Source organism: Bufo bufo, chromosome 4, assembly GCF_905171765.1.
Source record: "Bufo bufo chromosome 4, aBufBuf1.1, whole genome shotgun sequence".
NCBI lineage: Eukaryota > Metazoa > Chordata > Amphibia > Anura > Bufonidae > Bufo > Bufo bufo.
The window spans coordinates 122,217,479-122,233,983 of record NC_053392.1 but is presented as its reverse complement, the minus strand read 5'-3'; the positions used below and the strand labels follow the sequence as shown (position 1 = coordinate 122,233,983).

Sequence of the window (16,505 nt, the reverse complement as noted above, 5' to 3'; positions counted from 1 at the left end):
GATCAAAGAAGAGGATGCGATTATGCATAGAATAGCAGGCATTTAGTGTCCTTTTAAAGGCCAAGTACACCTTTGGGGGCAATTTTTTTTATGATTTCATTTTACTCATTTTTGGCTAATAATTTTTTTTTTAAATTGGCCTTTATTAAAATGATTTTTAACCAAAAATGAGCAAAATTGCCCTCAAAGATGTACATAGCTTTTTAAGTTACAGTACATTAGCTTTGTTACTTTGTAACCTACATTTTTTCCTGAACCCCATTAATAAGTTGTCTTACCTTGCACACTGCCAAAGATGTTGTCTAAGTCTGCAAGAGCTGCATATTTATCTGCTGAAGGCTGACTTGGTTTACTAACAGCAGCCGTTTTACTAGCTCCAGTTGAATTAAAGGCCCCAAAGTCGGCACTGGAGGACTTGGGAAAGTTGTCGAACTGAGCAAAGTTTGCATTTGCATTTGTACCTATAAAAAATAAAGCAGGAATTCTTGGAATACTAGGCACAGATGTTCAAACATTCACTCCTAACAATCTGTCTTTAAGTATCGGTCGGATATAAGGGCAGCAGGCAGTAACAAATCACTAGTACCAAGTCAGAATGCTTTGAGCTAATTTTTTTTATAAAGTTTCTAGAAGTTAATATGTGAATAAAATAAATACATCAACCAAAATCCACATCCTTAGAAAGACTCAAGTCTTCTTCATCTGAAAACATTAAATGTAACTCTGAACAAAACCAAAAATTCAACTTTTGAATAGTTACGGAGGTCTACTTGCTCTCTGAGTTCTACTCCACACCACAGATGCTCCTGCTGTTTTCTCCAACTGAAGCCTGTGTGGACCATGGCAAACAAGCAGAGCTGTTGTGGACCATACCACCTCTATAGTTAGCAGTGGAGGTGTTTTCTAAACTGCCTCCCAAGCATCAGCTGCGGGCTAGTAGAGGACAGTGAGGGGTTTACTTAACAGTGCTGTTCAGCATGAGGCCTCCTGCACACGACTGTATCCGTTTTGCAGTCCGCAAATAGCAGATTCGCAAAATACGGATGCGGTCCTTGTGCATCCCAAACTTTTCAATGTTCCACTGTAGAAATGCCTATTCAAGTTCCCAAAAAGGACAAGAATAAGGCTTGTCCTATCATTTGCTGCACACTTTTTTTTTTTTTTTTTTGCAGCCCCATAGAAATGAATGGGCCTGCATTAGAGCGACAAAAAATGTGGATAAGATGCGGACCGAAAATACTGTCATGTGCATGAGACCTAAGTGAAATCCTGGGGACAGAGGGTGCTTCATAACTCCTACCAAAAAATGAATTTCTGTTTAGGCCCAGAGTTTACACCATCAGCCATTGTGTTACCACCAGGCTGTTCACGTACAGATCTTGTGGGTGCCCTCAGGAATACGGGTGATAAAAGTCATATTGGGATATTGGAGCAATACTGGTCTTCTTTACTATCACCACCCTGCAATCCATTCACAAACACAAGTACATCTAATCTACAGACTACGGTAGAAAACTACACACAGCAAGTACAAAGAAAACATCAGTAGTCGCCCCCCTGGAGGGACGGGTAAGACTTACGGTAAGAGGTCTGCAGAGAGAAAGCAGACGTAAAGTCACCAAAACTGCAGCTGGTAGAGAGCGTTCTGAACGCTGAGTGGACATGAAAGATGAAAACGAGAAAGGAGGGAAAAGAAAAAAGGGATTGCAGAGGGAAAAAAATAAATAAAAATCAAGACGCCATGTTTGAAGAACTTAAAAGACCAATAAAAAGAACTGAAACAAAATAGCATACAAAGTTTAAATGAGAGATGCAGGCCACTAACATGCTGCACACCACTTAGAAACCAGACTTTACGGGACACGGTACACACAGGCAAGTGTCCTACGAAAGGGGACACCATGGTGGGGATCAAAACAGGAGAGGAAGCCAATCTCTAGGAAACATAAAAGGGCCAGGACAATGAGTACGCTCTTCTAGTCATGGAGGAAGGTAGTGTTCTAATCGTGAGCTCAGCACATTCCTCCAACAGACTATATTATTATTATTATTAGAGAAAAGCTGCAGGAAGCAGGAAAGCTGGAGGCTGCAAACAATCTGCTACAAGAGGCTGCAGGAAATCGGAACGCAGGGCAGGGCGGACATAGTACAAGGTACGGAAGACGATGGACAGCAGGCTAAATTTCATCTGCAAAGCATTCCAGTTTTGGGCAGTGGCTGCATTAGCCTCTAGCTGGCAAACCACTATTTTGATAAGTGCAGACACTTTGATTTCAGTAAAGGAGACGTCAATAATTAAATACGATATGTGGACTTGAGCTACTTTCACACTGGCGTTTTGGCTTTCCGTTTGCGAGATCCGTTCAGGGCTCTCACAAGCGGTCCAAAACGGATCAGTTTTGCCCTAATGCATTCTGAATGGAAAAGGATCCGCTCAGAATGCATCAGTTTGCCTCCGTTCCGTCTCCATTCCGCTTTGGAGGCGGACACCAAAACGCTGCCTGCAGCTTTTTCGTGTCCGTCTGATAAAACTGAGCCAAACAGATCCGTCCTGGCACACAATGTAAGTCAATGGGGACGGATCCGTTTTCTATGACAATAGAAAACGGATCCGTCCCCCATTCACTTTCAATGGTGTTCACGATGGATCCGTCTTGGCAATGTTACAGATAATACAAACTGATCCGTTCTGAATGGATGCAGGCGGTTGTATTATCTGAACGGATCCGTCTGCGCAGATCCATGACGGATCCGCACCAAACGCCAGTGTGAAAGTCGTGTTACTAGCCTTCTTCCACTGGAAAATCAGTCCAACTAGCTGTTTTTATAAATGGCCAAAAATGCATAATACAGATAATTTATAGTTATGATTCCCTGTACTCATGAGCCCCTAATACTCTCCACCAGCCCCTCATCAATGGATGATGGCGCTCATATATACACACTGATCAGCCATAAGAATAAAAGCAGGTGAAGTGAATAACACTGATTATCTGGTGACAATGACCCTGGTTAAGGGGTGCGATGTACTATGAACATAATTAACACTTAGTGCTTGAATTTGATGCATTAAAAGCCATAAAAATGGGCAAGTGCATGAAGCTGAGCAACTGTGATAGCGGCCACACTGTGAAGGCTGGATGACGGGGTCACAGTATCTCCAAACGGCAGATCTTGTGGGGTCTTTCCAGTTAGCAATGGTTGAATCCTACTAGAAGTGAATAGGTGAACAAGTTATAAGATGCACTATGGAAAGGCAAGTTGTGGAGGCAGTGTGATGCTCTGGGCACTGTCCTGCTGGGGATCATTGGGTCCTGGCATTCATGTGGATGCTCCTTTGACAGGTACCTCTTGCAGGCCAAGTTCACCCTTTCATGGCAGCTGTATTCCCTTAATGGCAGTGGCCTCTTTCAGCAGGACAACCCACCTTGTTACACTGCAAAATCATTCGAGAGTGGTTTGAGGAGCAAGACAAAGGGATTAAGGTATTGATCCCCCCCAGATCTCAATCTGAGGTCCCATTCACACAACCGTAAAACTACGTAGGAAAGCGTGAGATTAGGGTTGAGCAAGCCAAACTTTACAGGTTCGGGTTCAGTGTTCGGGTGGTGTAGGAATTCCATTATGGATTCCGTTATAACTTAATATAACGGAATTCGTAGACGGAATGCAAAGCGGAAGCCTTTAAGAGGCATTCAGTTTGATCCGTCATAATAGAAGTCGAAGGCCAAGCATAACGGATCCGTCTGGTTTCCGTTATGCAGGACGGAAAACAAAGTCGGGTTCACTCATCCCTGCTCGAGATCCATAAGCAAGAGTCTGACTGAAGAAGAGACTGATAAAAGGGCAGTATAAATAATCTTTTTTGCCTTTGGTGTTCACAGATGAAGGCAAGGAATTTAGTGAGTTTTTCCATCTGTGACATTACGTGAAGACTAATGTGGAGGGGTTTATGCCACTGCCTAAGGGTATGTTCATAGGGCTCATGCACACGGCCGTTGCCCTGCCGTGGCCGTATTGCGGTCCGCAATACATGGGGCACCGGCCGTGTGCACCCCGCATCACGGATGCTGACCCATTTACTTGAATGGGTCCGCAAACCGGGAGATGCGGTGCGGAAGCACGGATCAGAACCCCACGGAAGCACTACTGAGTGCTTCCGTGGTGTTTCTGGCCGTGCCTCCACACCGCAAAAAAGTAGTGCATGCACTACTTTTTTGTGGTGCGGACCGTCGGATGAGGATCGCAGACCCCATTCAAGTGAACGGGTCCGCGATCCGCATACGGCTGCCCCACGGTCGGTGCCCATGCATGGCAGACCGCAATTTGCGGTCCGCAGCACGGGCCCGGCAAGCACACAGTCGTGTGCATGAGCCCCTAGCATCGATTCAGTGCCAAAGACCAGGTCGAACCTGCATTGAAACCGCCTCCCACAGTTTTGAGGATTTTGCCACATGGTTTTCCAGACGGCATCAAGAATGTACAGGTCCATTCTTGGCATGGATTACCTTATGGACCCCTCACAATGACACAGCAGGAGCCTGCTCGTGGTTTATCTCGATCGATAGTGGGTCCACACCTTAAAAAAATGAAAACCCAACGCAGAAACCACAACGGTTTCTGCGGTGGGATATGTGGCAGATTTTGTAGCGGACAAAATCCCTTGTGTGAACCTACCCTTAATGTCCCTGCTTTGCCTGTTCTCTTGTTAATTTTCAGCAAGCAGTTTCAGACACAGGAAAGCAGCCAAGTAAATGTTTCCACTGACAAAATCTCTTATTCTAATCCTTAAAAAGTCAAGCTTGAACAGCAAAGGAGGTCAACCGTTTAATAGGCATCTTAGACCATAAAATGCAGTCCGAGTCCGTACATTCTCAAAGGAATGACTTTCTTACCTAACCTAATACTTATAGTATCACAGTCTCATGATGCATTCTCATATGTGGTGTGGCGCGCCTAATGAACTGGCTACAAAAACTACAGTGGTGGAAAGGCAAGTTTTATACAGTCAACCTTTCCAAACAATCTCAATTTAAAGAAACTCACCTATTTTTATTATAACTATACTGGCTCCAAATAGGTGTCATGATCGGATTAGTAAGGATCAAAGACATTGGAAAAATACTATATTCTAGGTACTTTTCAAAGTGCCCTCCATTACCCTTGCCGATATTTTTGAGGAAGATAACCAGAGCTATTTTTACAGTCAAAAAATATACCAAAACCCTGATCGACTCCATTATAAATTGACGTCTTAACACTAGTGTGAACCGAGCCTTACCTTGACATGAAACCTAAAAAATGAGTAAGGAAAAGGTTGGCACTACACGTTAGCGGTGAGGTCCCGGTGAGCAACGATAGGGTAGTCCCCAGACGATAATATTATAAAGCATCACGGCACTCGGAGAGGATTTGAATTGTTTTTAGGTTTTTATTCCATCCAAAATAATTTTGGTTGACGCGGCCAATGTTTCGGTCCAACCCAGACGTTGTCCACGGCCGATTAGTCTCGTTGCAGCATCGAGAATGGATACTTTATAATATTAAAAAATGAGTAAGAACGGTAAAGCCATCTATTTGCCAGTATGAAAGACCTACTGCAAGTTCCTCATGGTCACTTCTATCTCTGAAGGCATCATCCTGTTTATCCAAGCACATGTCGCTGCTTCTGGTGGGGATCAGGACTAATTAGATAACCCTGGGGGATCTGGCTCTAATTTGTCTTTTGTTTGTGCCATCAGCATCACATCTCCACGAGTCACAAATATAAAGCCAAGCCCTTAAAGGGGTTTGTCAGAGTTATTTAAAAATTATCCGATGTATAATCACCTGTTTCTCCTGCGCTGTACACCTGGTCCTGCTCCAGTACTTTGTATAAAAGATGCAGGGGTGACATTGAGGTGTACTGCTGCAGCCTCTCACTGACTTCAGAGGTACACAGCACGAGACTGCTGCGGCCAGCAGTGGGCTGCAGTGGTCATGTGCCATATACCTCTACAGAGGTTTGGCGCCGAGAATGGTGCAGGAGAAACAGGTGAGCAATGGATTCATTTGTGTTGCATACAATTTAATGGGATCCGGATAAGTTTGGAATAACATAGACAACTCCTTTAATATAATATTTGTGAGCAGAATTCAGGGACTGTACATTGCACTACATTCATGAACCATGCAGTGCCCTTGAATGGTGACTGTACATTAACAAATTACACACAAAACAGCCATAAAATAAGACAAAAACCAAACAGATTTGCTAAACATAGGGAAAGATATGGTAGTAATATGAGAATAAAAACAACATTGTTTTAAAGGAAAAAGCACACAGAGACGACACACACACAGTATAGAAAAGTGTGTGCACACGCAAAACACAACAGATGTAATACAAATCCCTCAAATACACAACACAGCTAAGCAGAGGTAAGAAGAAGAACAAGCACAGAGGAATGGAGATGGCAGCACCTGCTGTCAGCTAGAGCACAAGGCTTTTCCTATGCAAGCTGCAGAAGAGGCGAGACTACCTGTATTTAAAGGCTGGGTGGGTGTCTGACTCGATGTGGGGAACGCTCCAAAACTACTGGCACCACTAGACTGTCCAAATGCATCAAAGTTTGCAAAGTCTGCATTGGCAGAATTTTGAGCTGTAAAATGTGGAAAACAGAAGGGGGGAAAAAACGAAAGAAAAAAAAAAAATAACATAATGGTGTTAATGAGGATGAGTAACAATACCAAAAATAAATGCAAACATCAAAAAAATAAAGAGATCATCAGTGAAAACACACACAGGTCAAATGAAGCACAATGGAGAAATGGCATCATTAAGGCTACTTTCACAACTGCGTTCGGGTGTCCGCTCGTGAGCTCCGTTTGAAGGCTCTCACAAGCGGCCCCGAACGCATCCGTCCAGCCCTAATGCGTTCTGAGTGGACGCGGATCCGCTCAGAATGCATCAGTCTGGCAGCGTTCAGCCTCCGCTCCGCTCAGCAGGCGGACACCTGAACGCTGCTTGCAGCGTTCGCGTGTCCGCCTGGCAGTGCGGAGGCAAACGGATCCGTCCAGACTTACAATGTAAGTCAATGGGGACGGATCCGTTTGAAGATGACACAATATGGCTCAATCTTCAAACGGATCCGTCCCCCATTGACTTTCAATGTAAAGTCTGGACGGATCCGTCTGAACTACTTTCACACTTAGAAATTTTTTTAAACTATAATGCAGACGGATCCGTTCTGAACGGATCCAAACGTCTGCATTATAGGAGCGGATCCGTCTGAGCAGACATCAGACGGACCCGCTCTGAACGGTAGAGTGAAAGTAGCCTAATACGTTGAATTACATTTGGTAAAGATGGCGCAGAGCAGGGTTTGTTGTAAGATGTAGTATTCAGGTGCTTGTTATTCGCCCAAACTTTGATATGTTCTGGTCTGTTGTGGACTGTGGGAAGGCTTATGCTTTGTAGGTACTAATGGGGTCATTTATCAGACTGGTGTAAAGTAGAACTGGCTTAGTTGCCTATAGCAACCAATCAGATTCCACCTTTCATTTTTGACAGCTCCTTTGGAAAATGAAAGGTGGAATCTCATTGGTTGCTAGGGGCAACTAAGCCAGTTCTACTTTATACTAATTTGATAAATGACCCCATACGTGTCCTGGAAATGTGTGTCATAGCTGTGAGCTATCACCCCCAGCATCTCCATCTCCAATCGGTTGTCCGAGTGTTTAATAGTGATGGCCTATCCTCAGGACAGGTCATCAGTGAGGGTCCGACTCCCAGCACTGACCAGCAGTTTGAAGACACTGCGGCACTCCAGTGACCTTTGAAGCCTCATCCTAGGCCAGCGACTTCACATTCATCGGTCACATGGTCTGGAAAGGGCCGCACCGCTTACCGGAGCGCCGACGCAGCCTCTTTAAGGGGGCCTTCACACAGATTTTGATGCAGAATTTTCCGTGACTGAAAATCAGTTTCATTCATTTGAATGGAGCGGCAGGCACATAGGGAAAGATTTATCATATCCTTTGCACCTGAAAACACGACTTTTAAAAAAAATTGTTGCATCTCCCACTTTTTCGCCACTCTCACCACTTTTCTGAAAGGGGGCGTGGCAAGCTGCCCCAACAAATGTATCTTCATTTATGCCAGTCTTCTGGCGTATATGAAGCCAGAAATCTACGGAACCTCTGAGCTGTCTAGATTTCTGGTCAGGTCAGGTGCACAGACTTCAGGAGGAGGCGCCTAATTTATTAGGGGGCATACACCTCGTCATAAATTTGGTGAATACTCCGGCGGTGCAGGGCATATCAAGACTGGCGCAGAATGAACCAGTCTTGATAAATCTTCCCCATAGGTTCCTGCAAGCTCCATTCAGTCGCGGAATATTCTGCAACAAAATGCAGCGTGTGAAGGCACCCTAAAAAGCTAAATCAGCAGGGCACGTGGAGTTGGACCTCCACAGATCAGACGGATGACCTATCCGGAGGATAGATCAGTATTAAACACTCAGATGAGCAACAGGGGTGTAAAACACGGGGGTTGAGTCACATGGAGGTTTTAGGGTCTGCAGCAAAGCTGCGTTCATTTCCATGTGGATTTACTACAATGTGGTAATGCTATTGATATGTGATCAGTGCTGGTCCAACCACTGGGACCCCCACAATCATAAAAGGGGCCTCTGGCGTTATTACCAGTCCCAATACTGCCCTCATCTATGTTCCTGCGCAGTACCGCAGCCTAGCTCCACTCACTTCAGCGTCAGGCCCACACGGATCACATCTTGAAGATCTACGCTATAAATATTAGCGACTAAGCAAACTCATTAAGGCCTTAGTCACACGTCTGTGTCCGTTTTAGGTCCGTGAAAAAAAATTATCAAATTTTTCCATCCACAACTATGTGTCTGTGTTGTGTCCATTTTTGCCCTCTGTGTGTCTTACGTTTTATCATGTGCGCTGCTAGGCGGCAAAGGGCATTTTCAGAGCATCTCTTACCAAAGGTGAATGAAAACCAAAGACGAACTTGTGCGCTGTCCCGAAACTGACTAAGGGTACTTTCACACTTGCGTTGTTGGATTCCGGCAGGCAGTTCCGTTGCCTGAACTGCCTGCCTGATCAGGCAAACTGTATGCAAACGCATGTCAGTTTTTTTTTGCTGGAGATAAAACTGTAGCATGCTGCGGTATTATCTCCGTCCTGAACAGTCAATAAGACTGAACTGAAGACATCCTGAACGGATTGCTCTCCATTCAGAATGCATGGGGATAAAACTGATCAGTTCTTTTCCGGTATTGAGCCCCTAGGACGGAACTCTATGCCGGAAAAGAAAAGCGCTAGTGTGAAAGTACCCTAAACTAGTGCATGTTTCCAGACATCAGAAAATACCCACCGAGTTCAGTGAATCTGTGTTGTGTGAATGAGGCCTAACAAGGTGCTTCTATTAGAATCCAAACATTTTAGGCCTGCAGTCATGTATATCTTCTGCCTGGAGTCTAGCCAAAATGCAATCTTTTATACTTTTAAGCAGCAGATGAGTTACGGTTTACTAAGGGAGAAACGGGAGGAAAGTGGGGCGCAGTTATGTATAATGAGGTGTGATGGGAGCTCGTCAGAACACGTGGAGGAGCAAGACGTCATTAAAGACGCAGTCTGCATTATTTTCCCTAGCAACTGGCCAGAAGCCAGACAAACCTGACACTGCTTCTCGGGGAACCCTAAATTATTCACTAAAGCCCTTGCATTATTAAACCTGCCCCCTGACCAAGCCAAGAACAAATGAAAGGTTGGAGAAAACTGACCCAAACTGCCATAACCATGGCATATATTTTAGGTTGAGGCCACGACGCCTGTCGCACGACCAAAGATTGCGGGGTAGCAGTGCAGCCATTGAACTGAATCGCAAAACAAAACAACACTGCTGGATTTTTTACGATTCTAAGGTCGCGGCAACTTGCAAAACGCGTTGAGACCCGACTCAGTTTAATGGCTCCACTGCTTTTGTCGGGCGACGGGTGTAGCCTTAGGACACCTTCACACACAATGTGAGGACCTGTCAGCACTGCCGACCACGTGTCTTAGTACTCCTCTAACAGTATCTGGGGGCATAGGGACACACACCCCTCAGCAAAGGAAAAGATTACGCCCAGCAGTAAATGTCTTCATATATTTCCAGGAGGAATAACAGCAGACAAAATCTATTTCATATAAAGCAGAGTGCAAGTATTTTTTACTAAACCAGACATGTTAGGAAAGGTGACAGGTCTGCTTTCCATCACGTACAATGCAAGATACCGATGTGAATTCATTTAACCCCTTCCTATGTATCTGTCCTCTGAGAGGTGCTGGAAAGCGGCAGTAATTAGCTGGGCAGTTTGGCCGTGACACTCAGTTCCGTAGCCAGAATTAGCTCATTCAGATGGCCCAATGTTTTGTTCCGCATTTTTGCAGAACAGGTGCGGACCCGTTCATTTCAATGAAAATATAGAGCATGTCCTATTCTTGTCCGCAATCACGGACAAGAATAGGCATTTTCTATATGAGAGTGACGGCCATGTGCAGTCCACAAATTGCAGAATGTACACGGGCCGGTATGAGTGTTTTGCAGACCGCAAAACACTTACGGCTGTCTGAATGAGCCCTAAATCTGCAGAGAAGAACATGGTTAGGTTTTTTAACATTTTTAGATTACCTTGTAGAAATGTCTGTGACAGAAAACACATTCCATTCATCTCAATAAGACTTGGAGAAATCGGCCGCATGTGAAGGCACACTTAGGGCTCATGCACACAAACATATTTTCTTTCCTTGTCCGTTCCGGGGTTTTTTTGCGGACCGTATGCGGAACCATTCATTTCAATGGAACCGCTAAAAAAAAACGGAAGGTACGCCGTTTGCATTCCGTTTCTGTATGTCCGTATTTCCATTCCGCAAAAAAATAGAACATGTCCTATTATTGTCCACATTACGGACAAGGATAGAACTGTTCTATTAGGGGCCAGCTGTTCCGTTCCGCAAAATACGGAATGCACACGAATGTCATCCGTATTTTTTTGCGGACCGTAAAATACGTATTGTCGTGTGCATGAGCCCTTACAAAGCTGCTTGAAACACATTTTCATACGGGACAAACAGGTAAGTTGCCAGCAATTCCCGCTAATGCTGTGATTTTACCACAGAAACCAGAGCAGAACATTTCTAGAAGGACATACACTATATACAAGTATGTCCTAATTTTCTGTAAAAACAATGGATGCCTGATGAACGCACTCTAGAAGTATTGTCAGCGATGGAAGAAAGTTTTCCTACCTGTATGACTGTTGAAGTTTGCAAAATTGGCAAAGTTAGCAGTGGCAGCCGGCTGCGGTGCAGGGGTGGCGAAGATGTCCGCTCCAAGGTCACTCAAGAGGTCAAACTGCTTCTTCTCTTGATGATGATGATGATGCTGCTGGGGCACCTGATTGCGAGCCACAACAGGAGACTGAAAACGAGACCTTTGTTAGCTAGCCATGTCATGCTCCCTCCAGCTACACATTCTGGGGCTCATCAAACATGCAATGGAACACAATGGTCTAAGTTTCAGCAACATCAATGAAATATCAGATATACAGCTTAAAACTGATCACAAATCACACATACAATTACTGCTGAAACACACTCTAGGGCCCCATTCACAGGTCCATGATGACGTCCGTGACAAGATGGACAGTGCTTCATTAGTCAAGATGTCTGCGAAGGGTCTGTCGCTGGTCCATGCATACGTTTTTTGCCCAACACATGTCATCTGTATTCCATGTGCACTGCTAAGCTGAAGAAGGGATTTCTCCTACCAATGGTCAGTGAAAATCATTGACAGAATACAGATACCATCCATGTTCTGTCAGTGGTTTTCGCTGACCTGCGGACTTCAATGGGCATGTTTGGTCTGCAGCACGGATAGAAGTAGTGCAGATCTGAGAACACGGACAGCACACGTCCACAATTTACATTCATGTGAAAGAGGCCTAAAGTACCACCCTATAAGGTGCACGCCCCCCCCCCCCCCCACCTCCCCCAAGTTGGGGGAAAATGTCAATGCGTCTTGTGGGACAAATACTAATGACCGTTTCCATTATGGAGAACAGGGGAGGGGCACGCTCTGTGACCTCATGCTATGCGATGTCGGGTCACAGCACAGAGCGTCTGGAGCGGGAGAGGTAAGTCAATTTGTTTTTTGTCCGCTCTGAGCAATGATTAACATGGTGGTCTGATCTAAGGTGTGAATAGGGAGGGGGGAGATCCTATTCACATTGGGGCTCTGATCTGAAGTCTGATTAGGGGTCATTCACACTGGGGGTATGAACTGAGGTCTAAATGGGGGTCTTATTAACACTGGATTTCCGATTGGGTTCTTATAAACATAAGGGGTCTGATCTGAGAACTGACTGGGGTCTGTTTAACATAGGGGGTCTGGATCAGAGGTCTAATTGGGGGTCCTATTAACATTGGGGGTCTGAGATGAGGTCTGGTTAATATTGGGGATCTTATGTCGAAAGAAAAATTTTATTTTTATTTTTCTTCTCTAAAACCTATCGGTGTCTTATAGGGCGAAAACCACAGTAATCTGCAACACATTTCTCCTGCTGCTGGAAAACTACAAGTCCGAGCACTACGCTGACAGCCATGCTGGAAGTAGTCGTTTTGTAACAGCGGGAGAGCCACAGGTTGGAGATCATTGCTCTAAAAAAGTGCCATCAAAACTGCATCTCTTGTGAAACTACAACTCCCAGCGGTGTCATTCCAAATCAACTAGCTAGCAACGCAAGAATATAAGGTAAGCAGATTTCCACATTACAGCACATTACCACCATCCATTACATTATGAGCGTTCGTATTTCTTGCACAAGTCCAGGCTCTGATGTAGTCAACATCCAGACAATGTGAAGCCATATGACATAAATGATTCACCACCACCTCCTATGTACCTGTCCCAAGAGAGATTGTGTTCTAGCACGAGGTAGAAAGCAGTAATTAGCTGGGAACCTCGTCAGGGCTATACTTGTGGGAAAGTCACGTGGCTGCTCGTGGCGAAAGCCATTTCCAGGAAAAAGTGGCCACTAAGGGATTATTAAGGAAAAGTGTTTAAGAGAAAGCATTGCTGGAACAAAAGGTCACGCACTGAAGACCCAGAGTGAAACCCAGTCAGGAAAAACAAGAGGAAGTGTTCCTTCACCTCCCCCAGTATCTGCGAGCAGAGCGTCAGCGGAGGAATCTGGAGGGAAACAACGTCAAGAAAAGGGAAATGCAATTGGGAAACAGATCACATGTCGCCTCAGAAATGAAGGAGATGCCAGTCTAACAAACACTTAAAACAGCAGGGGCTGCGCCCCAAGGTTTGCTGTATGTTAACACTAACGCCTAAGGCTACTTTCACACTTGCGCTTTCCCTTTCCGCTATTGAGATCCGTCATAGGATCTCAATAGCGGAGGAAACCGCTTCCGTTTTGTCCCCATTCATTGTCAATGAGGACAAAACTGAGGAGAACGGAGTCACCAGAATGCATTCTGTTCCATTTCATTGTGTTCCCATGACGCACACAAGCAGCGTTTTTTAGTGCGTCCTGGGATGCCGAGTAAGACGGATCCGTCCTGACACACAATGTAAGTCAATGGTGACAGATCCATTTTCTCTGACACAAAAGAAAACTGATCCGTCCCCCATTGACTTCCAATGGTTTTAGAGACGGATCAGTCATGGCTATTTTAGAGATAATACAACCGGATCTGTTCATAACGGATGCAGACGGTTATATTATCATGACGGAAGCGTTTTTGCTGATCCGTGACAGATCCAGCAAAAACACTGGTGTGTAACTAGCTTAAATCTGCTCAACTGTAAAATTGCTGGGTTGACTAGTTAACCAGAGAAGACCCCTCCATGTCTTACTCACAGGGGTCCAACAAGTGACATATAGGTTAAAGACACATGGCCGTCAAGTTCAACACCTCTCAGACTGAAGAAAGTCAACTGTGGTCAACTTGGGCTCATAAAAGTGCAGAAGAACTTCTTCTTTTTGACTCCACAAGTGCAGTCCGACAATTTCCATAACATCTTCCTCTGATTAATTACATGTCTACCATATTACATTGGAGAGGACGGATTCACATTGTGGAGGTCCAGCTGGTGTATGGTGTCTTACAATGAACTCTTCTCCTGAAGGAAGGAATGTGTTTCTCTAGTGCCACCGATCGGTAACTACCCTGTAAGTCAATGTTTGACCCATTGAAAAGTCTTGCAACATGAGTAAGGATTACAGATTTACGAATCCATTCATTAAAAGTTCTTGAGCAGCGAGGGGCTGTCTCTGCCACTCAGGAGACTCCCCCCAATGTTACTTTTTTGACAGTACCAGACATCTCGCCCCGGCCCTGACAATTTTGCGCCTGTGCCGCTGCTCCGATACTGCTCAATACTCGGAGCAGTACCATAGGCGTGAGATTGACAGAGCTGGACATCTCGCCCGCACTGACAATCAAGTAGCATCTTCAGCAGTGGGGTCCGCCCCTTGCTGCTGAAGAACTATTGTCTGGTGAACTAATTGATTTGTATGAATTAATTGGCTCATCTCTACTAGGGATATTAGTCAAACCAGAGATAGCCATCTCTAGAACTGGGTTCTGGTTCACTGGTAAGATGCCTTTGAGGCTGCTCTTAGAAGGAACATGTCCTCCTTGTGGAGACTTGGATGGGTTTCTTGAAGTCTGGCTGATATCTCTAGTCATGTCTTAAAGGCCTGTAGTTCGGCCGCTGCTCTGGCCTCCTCTCCTTTCCACTTTCTGTTTTAGGGCTCGACATGCAGAAACGGCTTAGACTGCCCACTCAGCCAATCACTGAGTAACGGGGCAGTCCAAGCCGTTTCCGGAAGTGGAAAGAAGCAGGGTCTAGAGCAGTGGCCAGGGATCGGTAAAGTGACTACTGGCTGTTTATTATTTGACCCCTGTGTTTAATTTAAATTATGCCACTAGTATATCCCTTTTCTGGTTTGGACATGATGTACAGAATAGCTACCTATAGGTGACACTACAGGGACAGTTTCCATCCTCCTAGTGAAGGGGTTCCTACATAGTGTCTAAAATACTCCATGAAAACTAAAACCTGCAACAAATATTGATGCAAATGTAACCAGCAAATAGGACAGGCTGAGGACCTAAAACTCTACAGCATGCCAAGAAACTGCTGGAGATTTCTCTGGTACTGTACTATAATGCAGTGAACACAACCCAACTACTTTTTTGGCGAAGTCTTCCCACTGGAATTGTCCCTCAATCAACAGCTTAAATTTCAGAACAATTAATCAGTGTGTGAACATGGCCTAACTTGTTAATTTAGCCATTTACACCTAAGATGTATGGCCACGTTAAAGGTGTTGTCCCACAAAACATAATTCCACATATTTCAAACAAGCAGCTGCGTCTGAATACTTTTATAACTGTATAATTAAAAAGTATTATAGCCACTGAGTTATTCAATAAGATCTAACTGTAGAGCGCCACCTGCTGTTTATTTTTTTTATTATTTCTCTGTCCAACTAGCAGAGGAGGTCGCACATGCTCCGTTCCAGCCTTCAACTGCTGCCATTCGCATCTTCTGTTACAGGGAGACAGCTGCAAATGAGACCCCCTGAGAAAGAACCCCCCCCCCCACCCCCTCGAGCAATGAATAGGGAGATCTCTGGATCCATGTGAGGTACAGGGCTGGTTCTGGCTTTGTTAAAAAGAGATTGTCCTTTACTATATGATGTCTGAATTTCATTTTGTGCATCAATCATTGAAGAACCAGCACCTGGATCTGAATACTTTTATAATTACAAGTATTAAAAATTTTGTATAGCCACATTCAATGAAATCTGTATATCTCCACCTGCTGTTTGCTCATTTTCAAATTTTTCTGTCCACCTCACTGAGGGGGGGGGGGGGGGGGGGGGGAGGACGACGACACATGTTCAGTTCCATTCTTCAACTGCCACAAACTACAGCAGACAGGACATGCCCCCTGAACAAGTACACACTCACTGAGCTGCCAGCTTGAAACAAATCTGGCAGAGCAATTGGAGCAGTGAATGGGGAGCTCTCTGGATCCATGTGAGGTACAGGGCTGGTTCTAGCTTTGTTAGACAGAGATTGTCATGTGCTGTATGGTGTCTGATTTTAATTTTTTTTTTTACAATTAAAAGGGGGTTCTCTCACCTCATCAAGTTATATTTATTATCTTTATACCTCTGAGTAAAGTAACTTACTAATGTAGTTTCATTAGCAGTAATGCCTCTGGTCCCCACTATCTTCTTTCTTCTTCCTCTTTGTAGACTGCTCGTCTCTAGGGGTTACGGCCACCGCTGAAACGCAGCAGTGGTGGCCGCGATTGCGCACAGAAAGAAAAAAAAAAGCCGGCCTTTCTGGTGGCCGATAATTGATGGAGAGAGCAAGCGCGTGCACGGGGCCGCGCGCATGCGCATTAGCTCCCATTCCCGGCCACCTCT

At 44.9% G+C, this 16,505-nt stretch overlaps 1 protein-coding gene across 6 annotated transcripts in view; it reads right to left on the bottom strand.

Moving 5' to 3' along the window:
* The window catches only part of AGFG1 (ArfGAP with FG repeats 1), a 99,078-nt gene that overhangs the window by 32,502 nt on the left and 50,071 nt on the right, over positions 1-16,505 (bottom strand). For 4 of the 6 annotated variants that reach the window (XM_040427819.1, XM_040427816.1, XM_040427820.1 and 1 more), the window contains exons 5-7: positions 11,299-11,470; positions 6,522-6,641; positions 279-461 (exon numbers count right to left, since the gene is read on the bottom strand). In XM_040427819.1, coding sequence (XP_040283753.1) covers positions 279-461; positions 6,522-6,641; positions 11,299-11,470 — 475 coding nt within the window. The remainder of the gene's footprint in view (positions 1-278; positions 462-6,521; positions 6,642-11,298; positions 11,471-16,505) is intronic. The other 2 variants (XM_040427818.1, XM_040427821.1) reach the window with 1 other exon arrangement.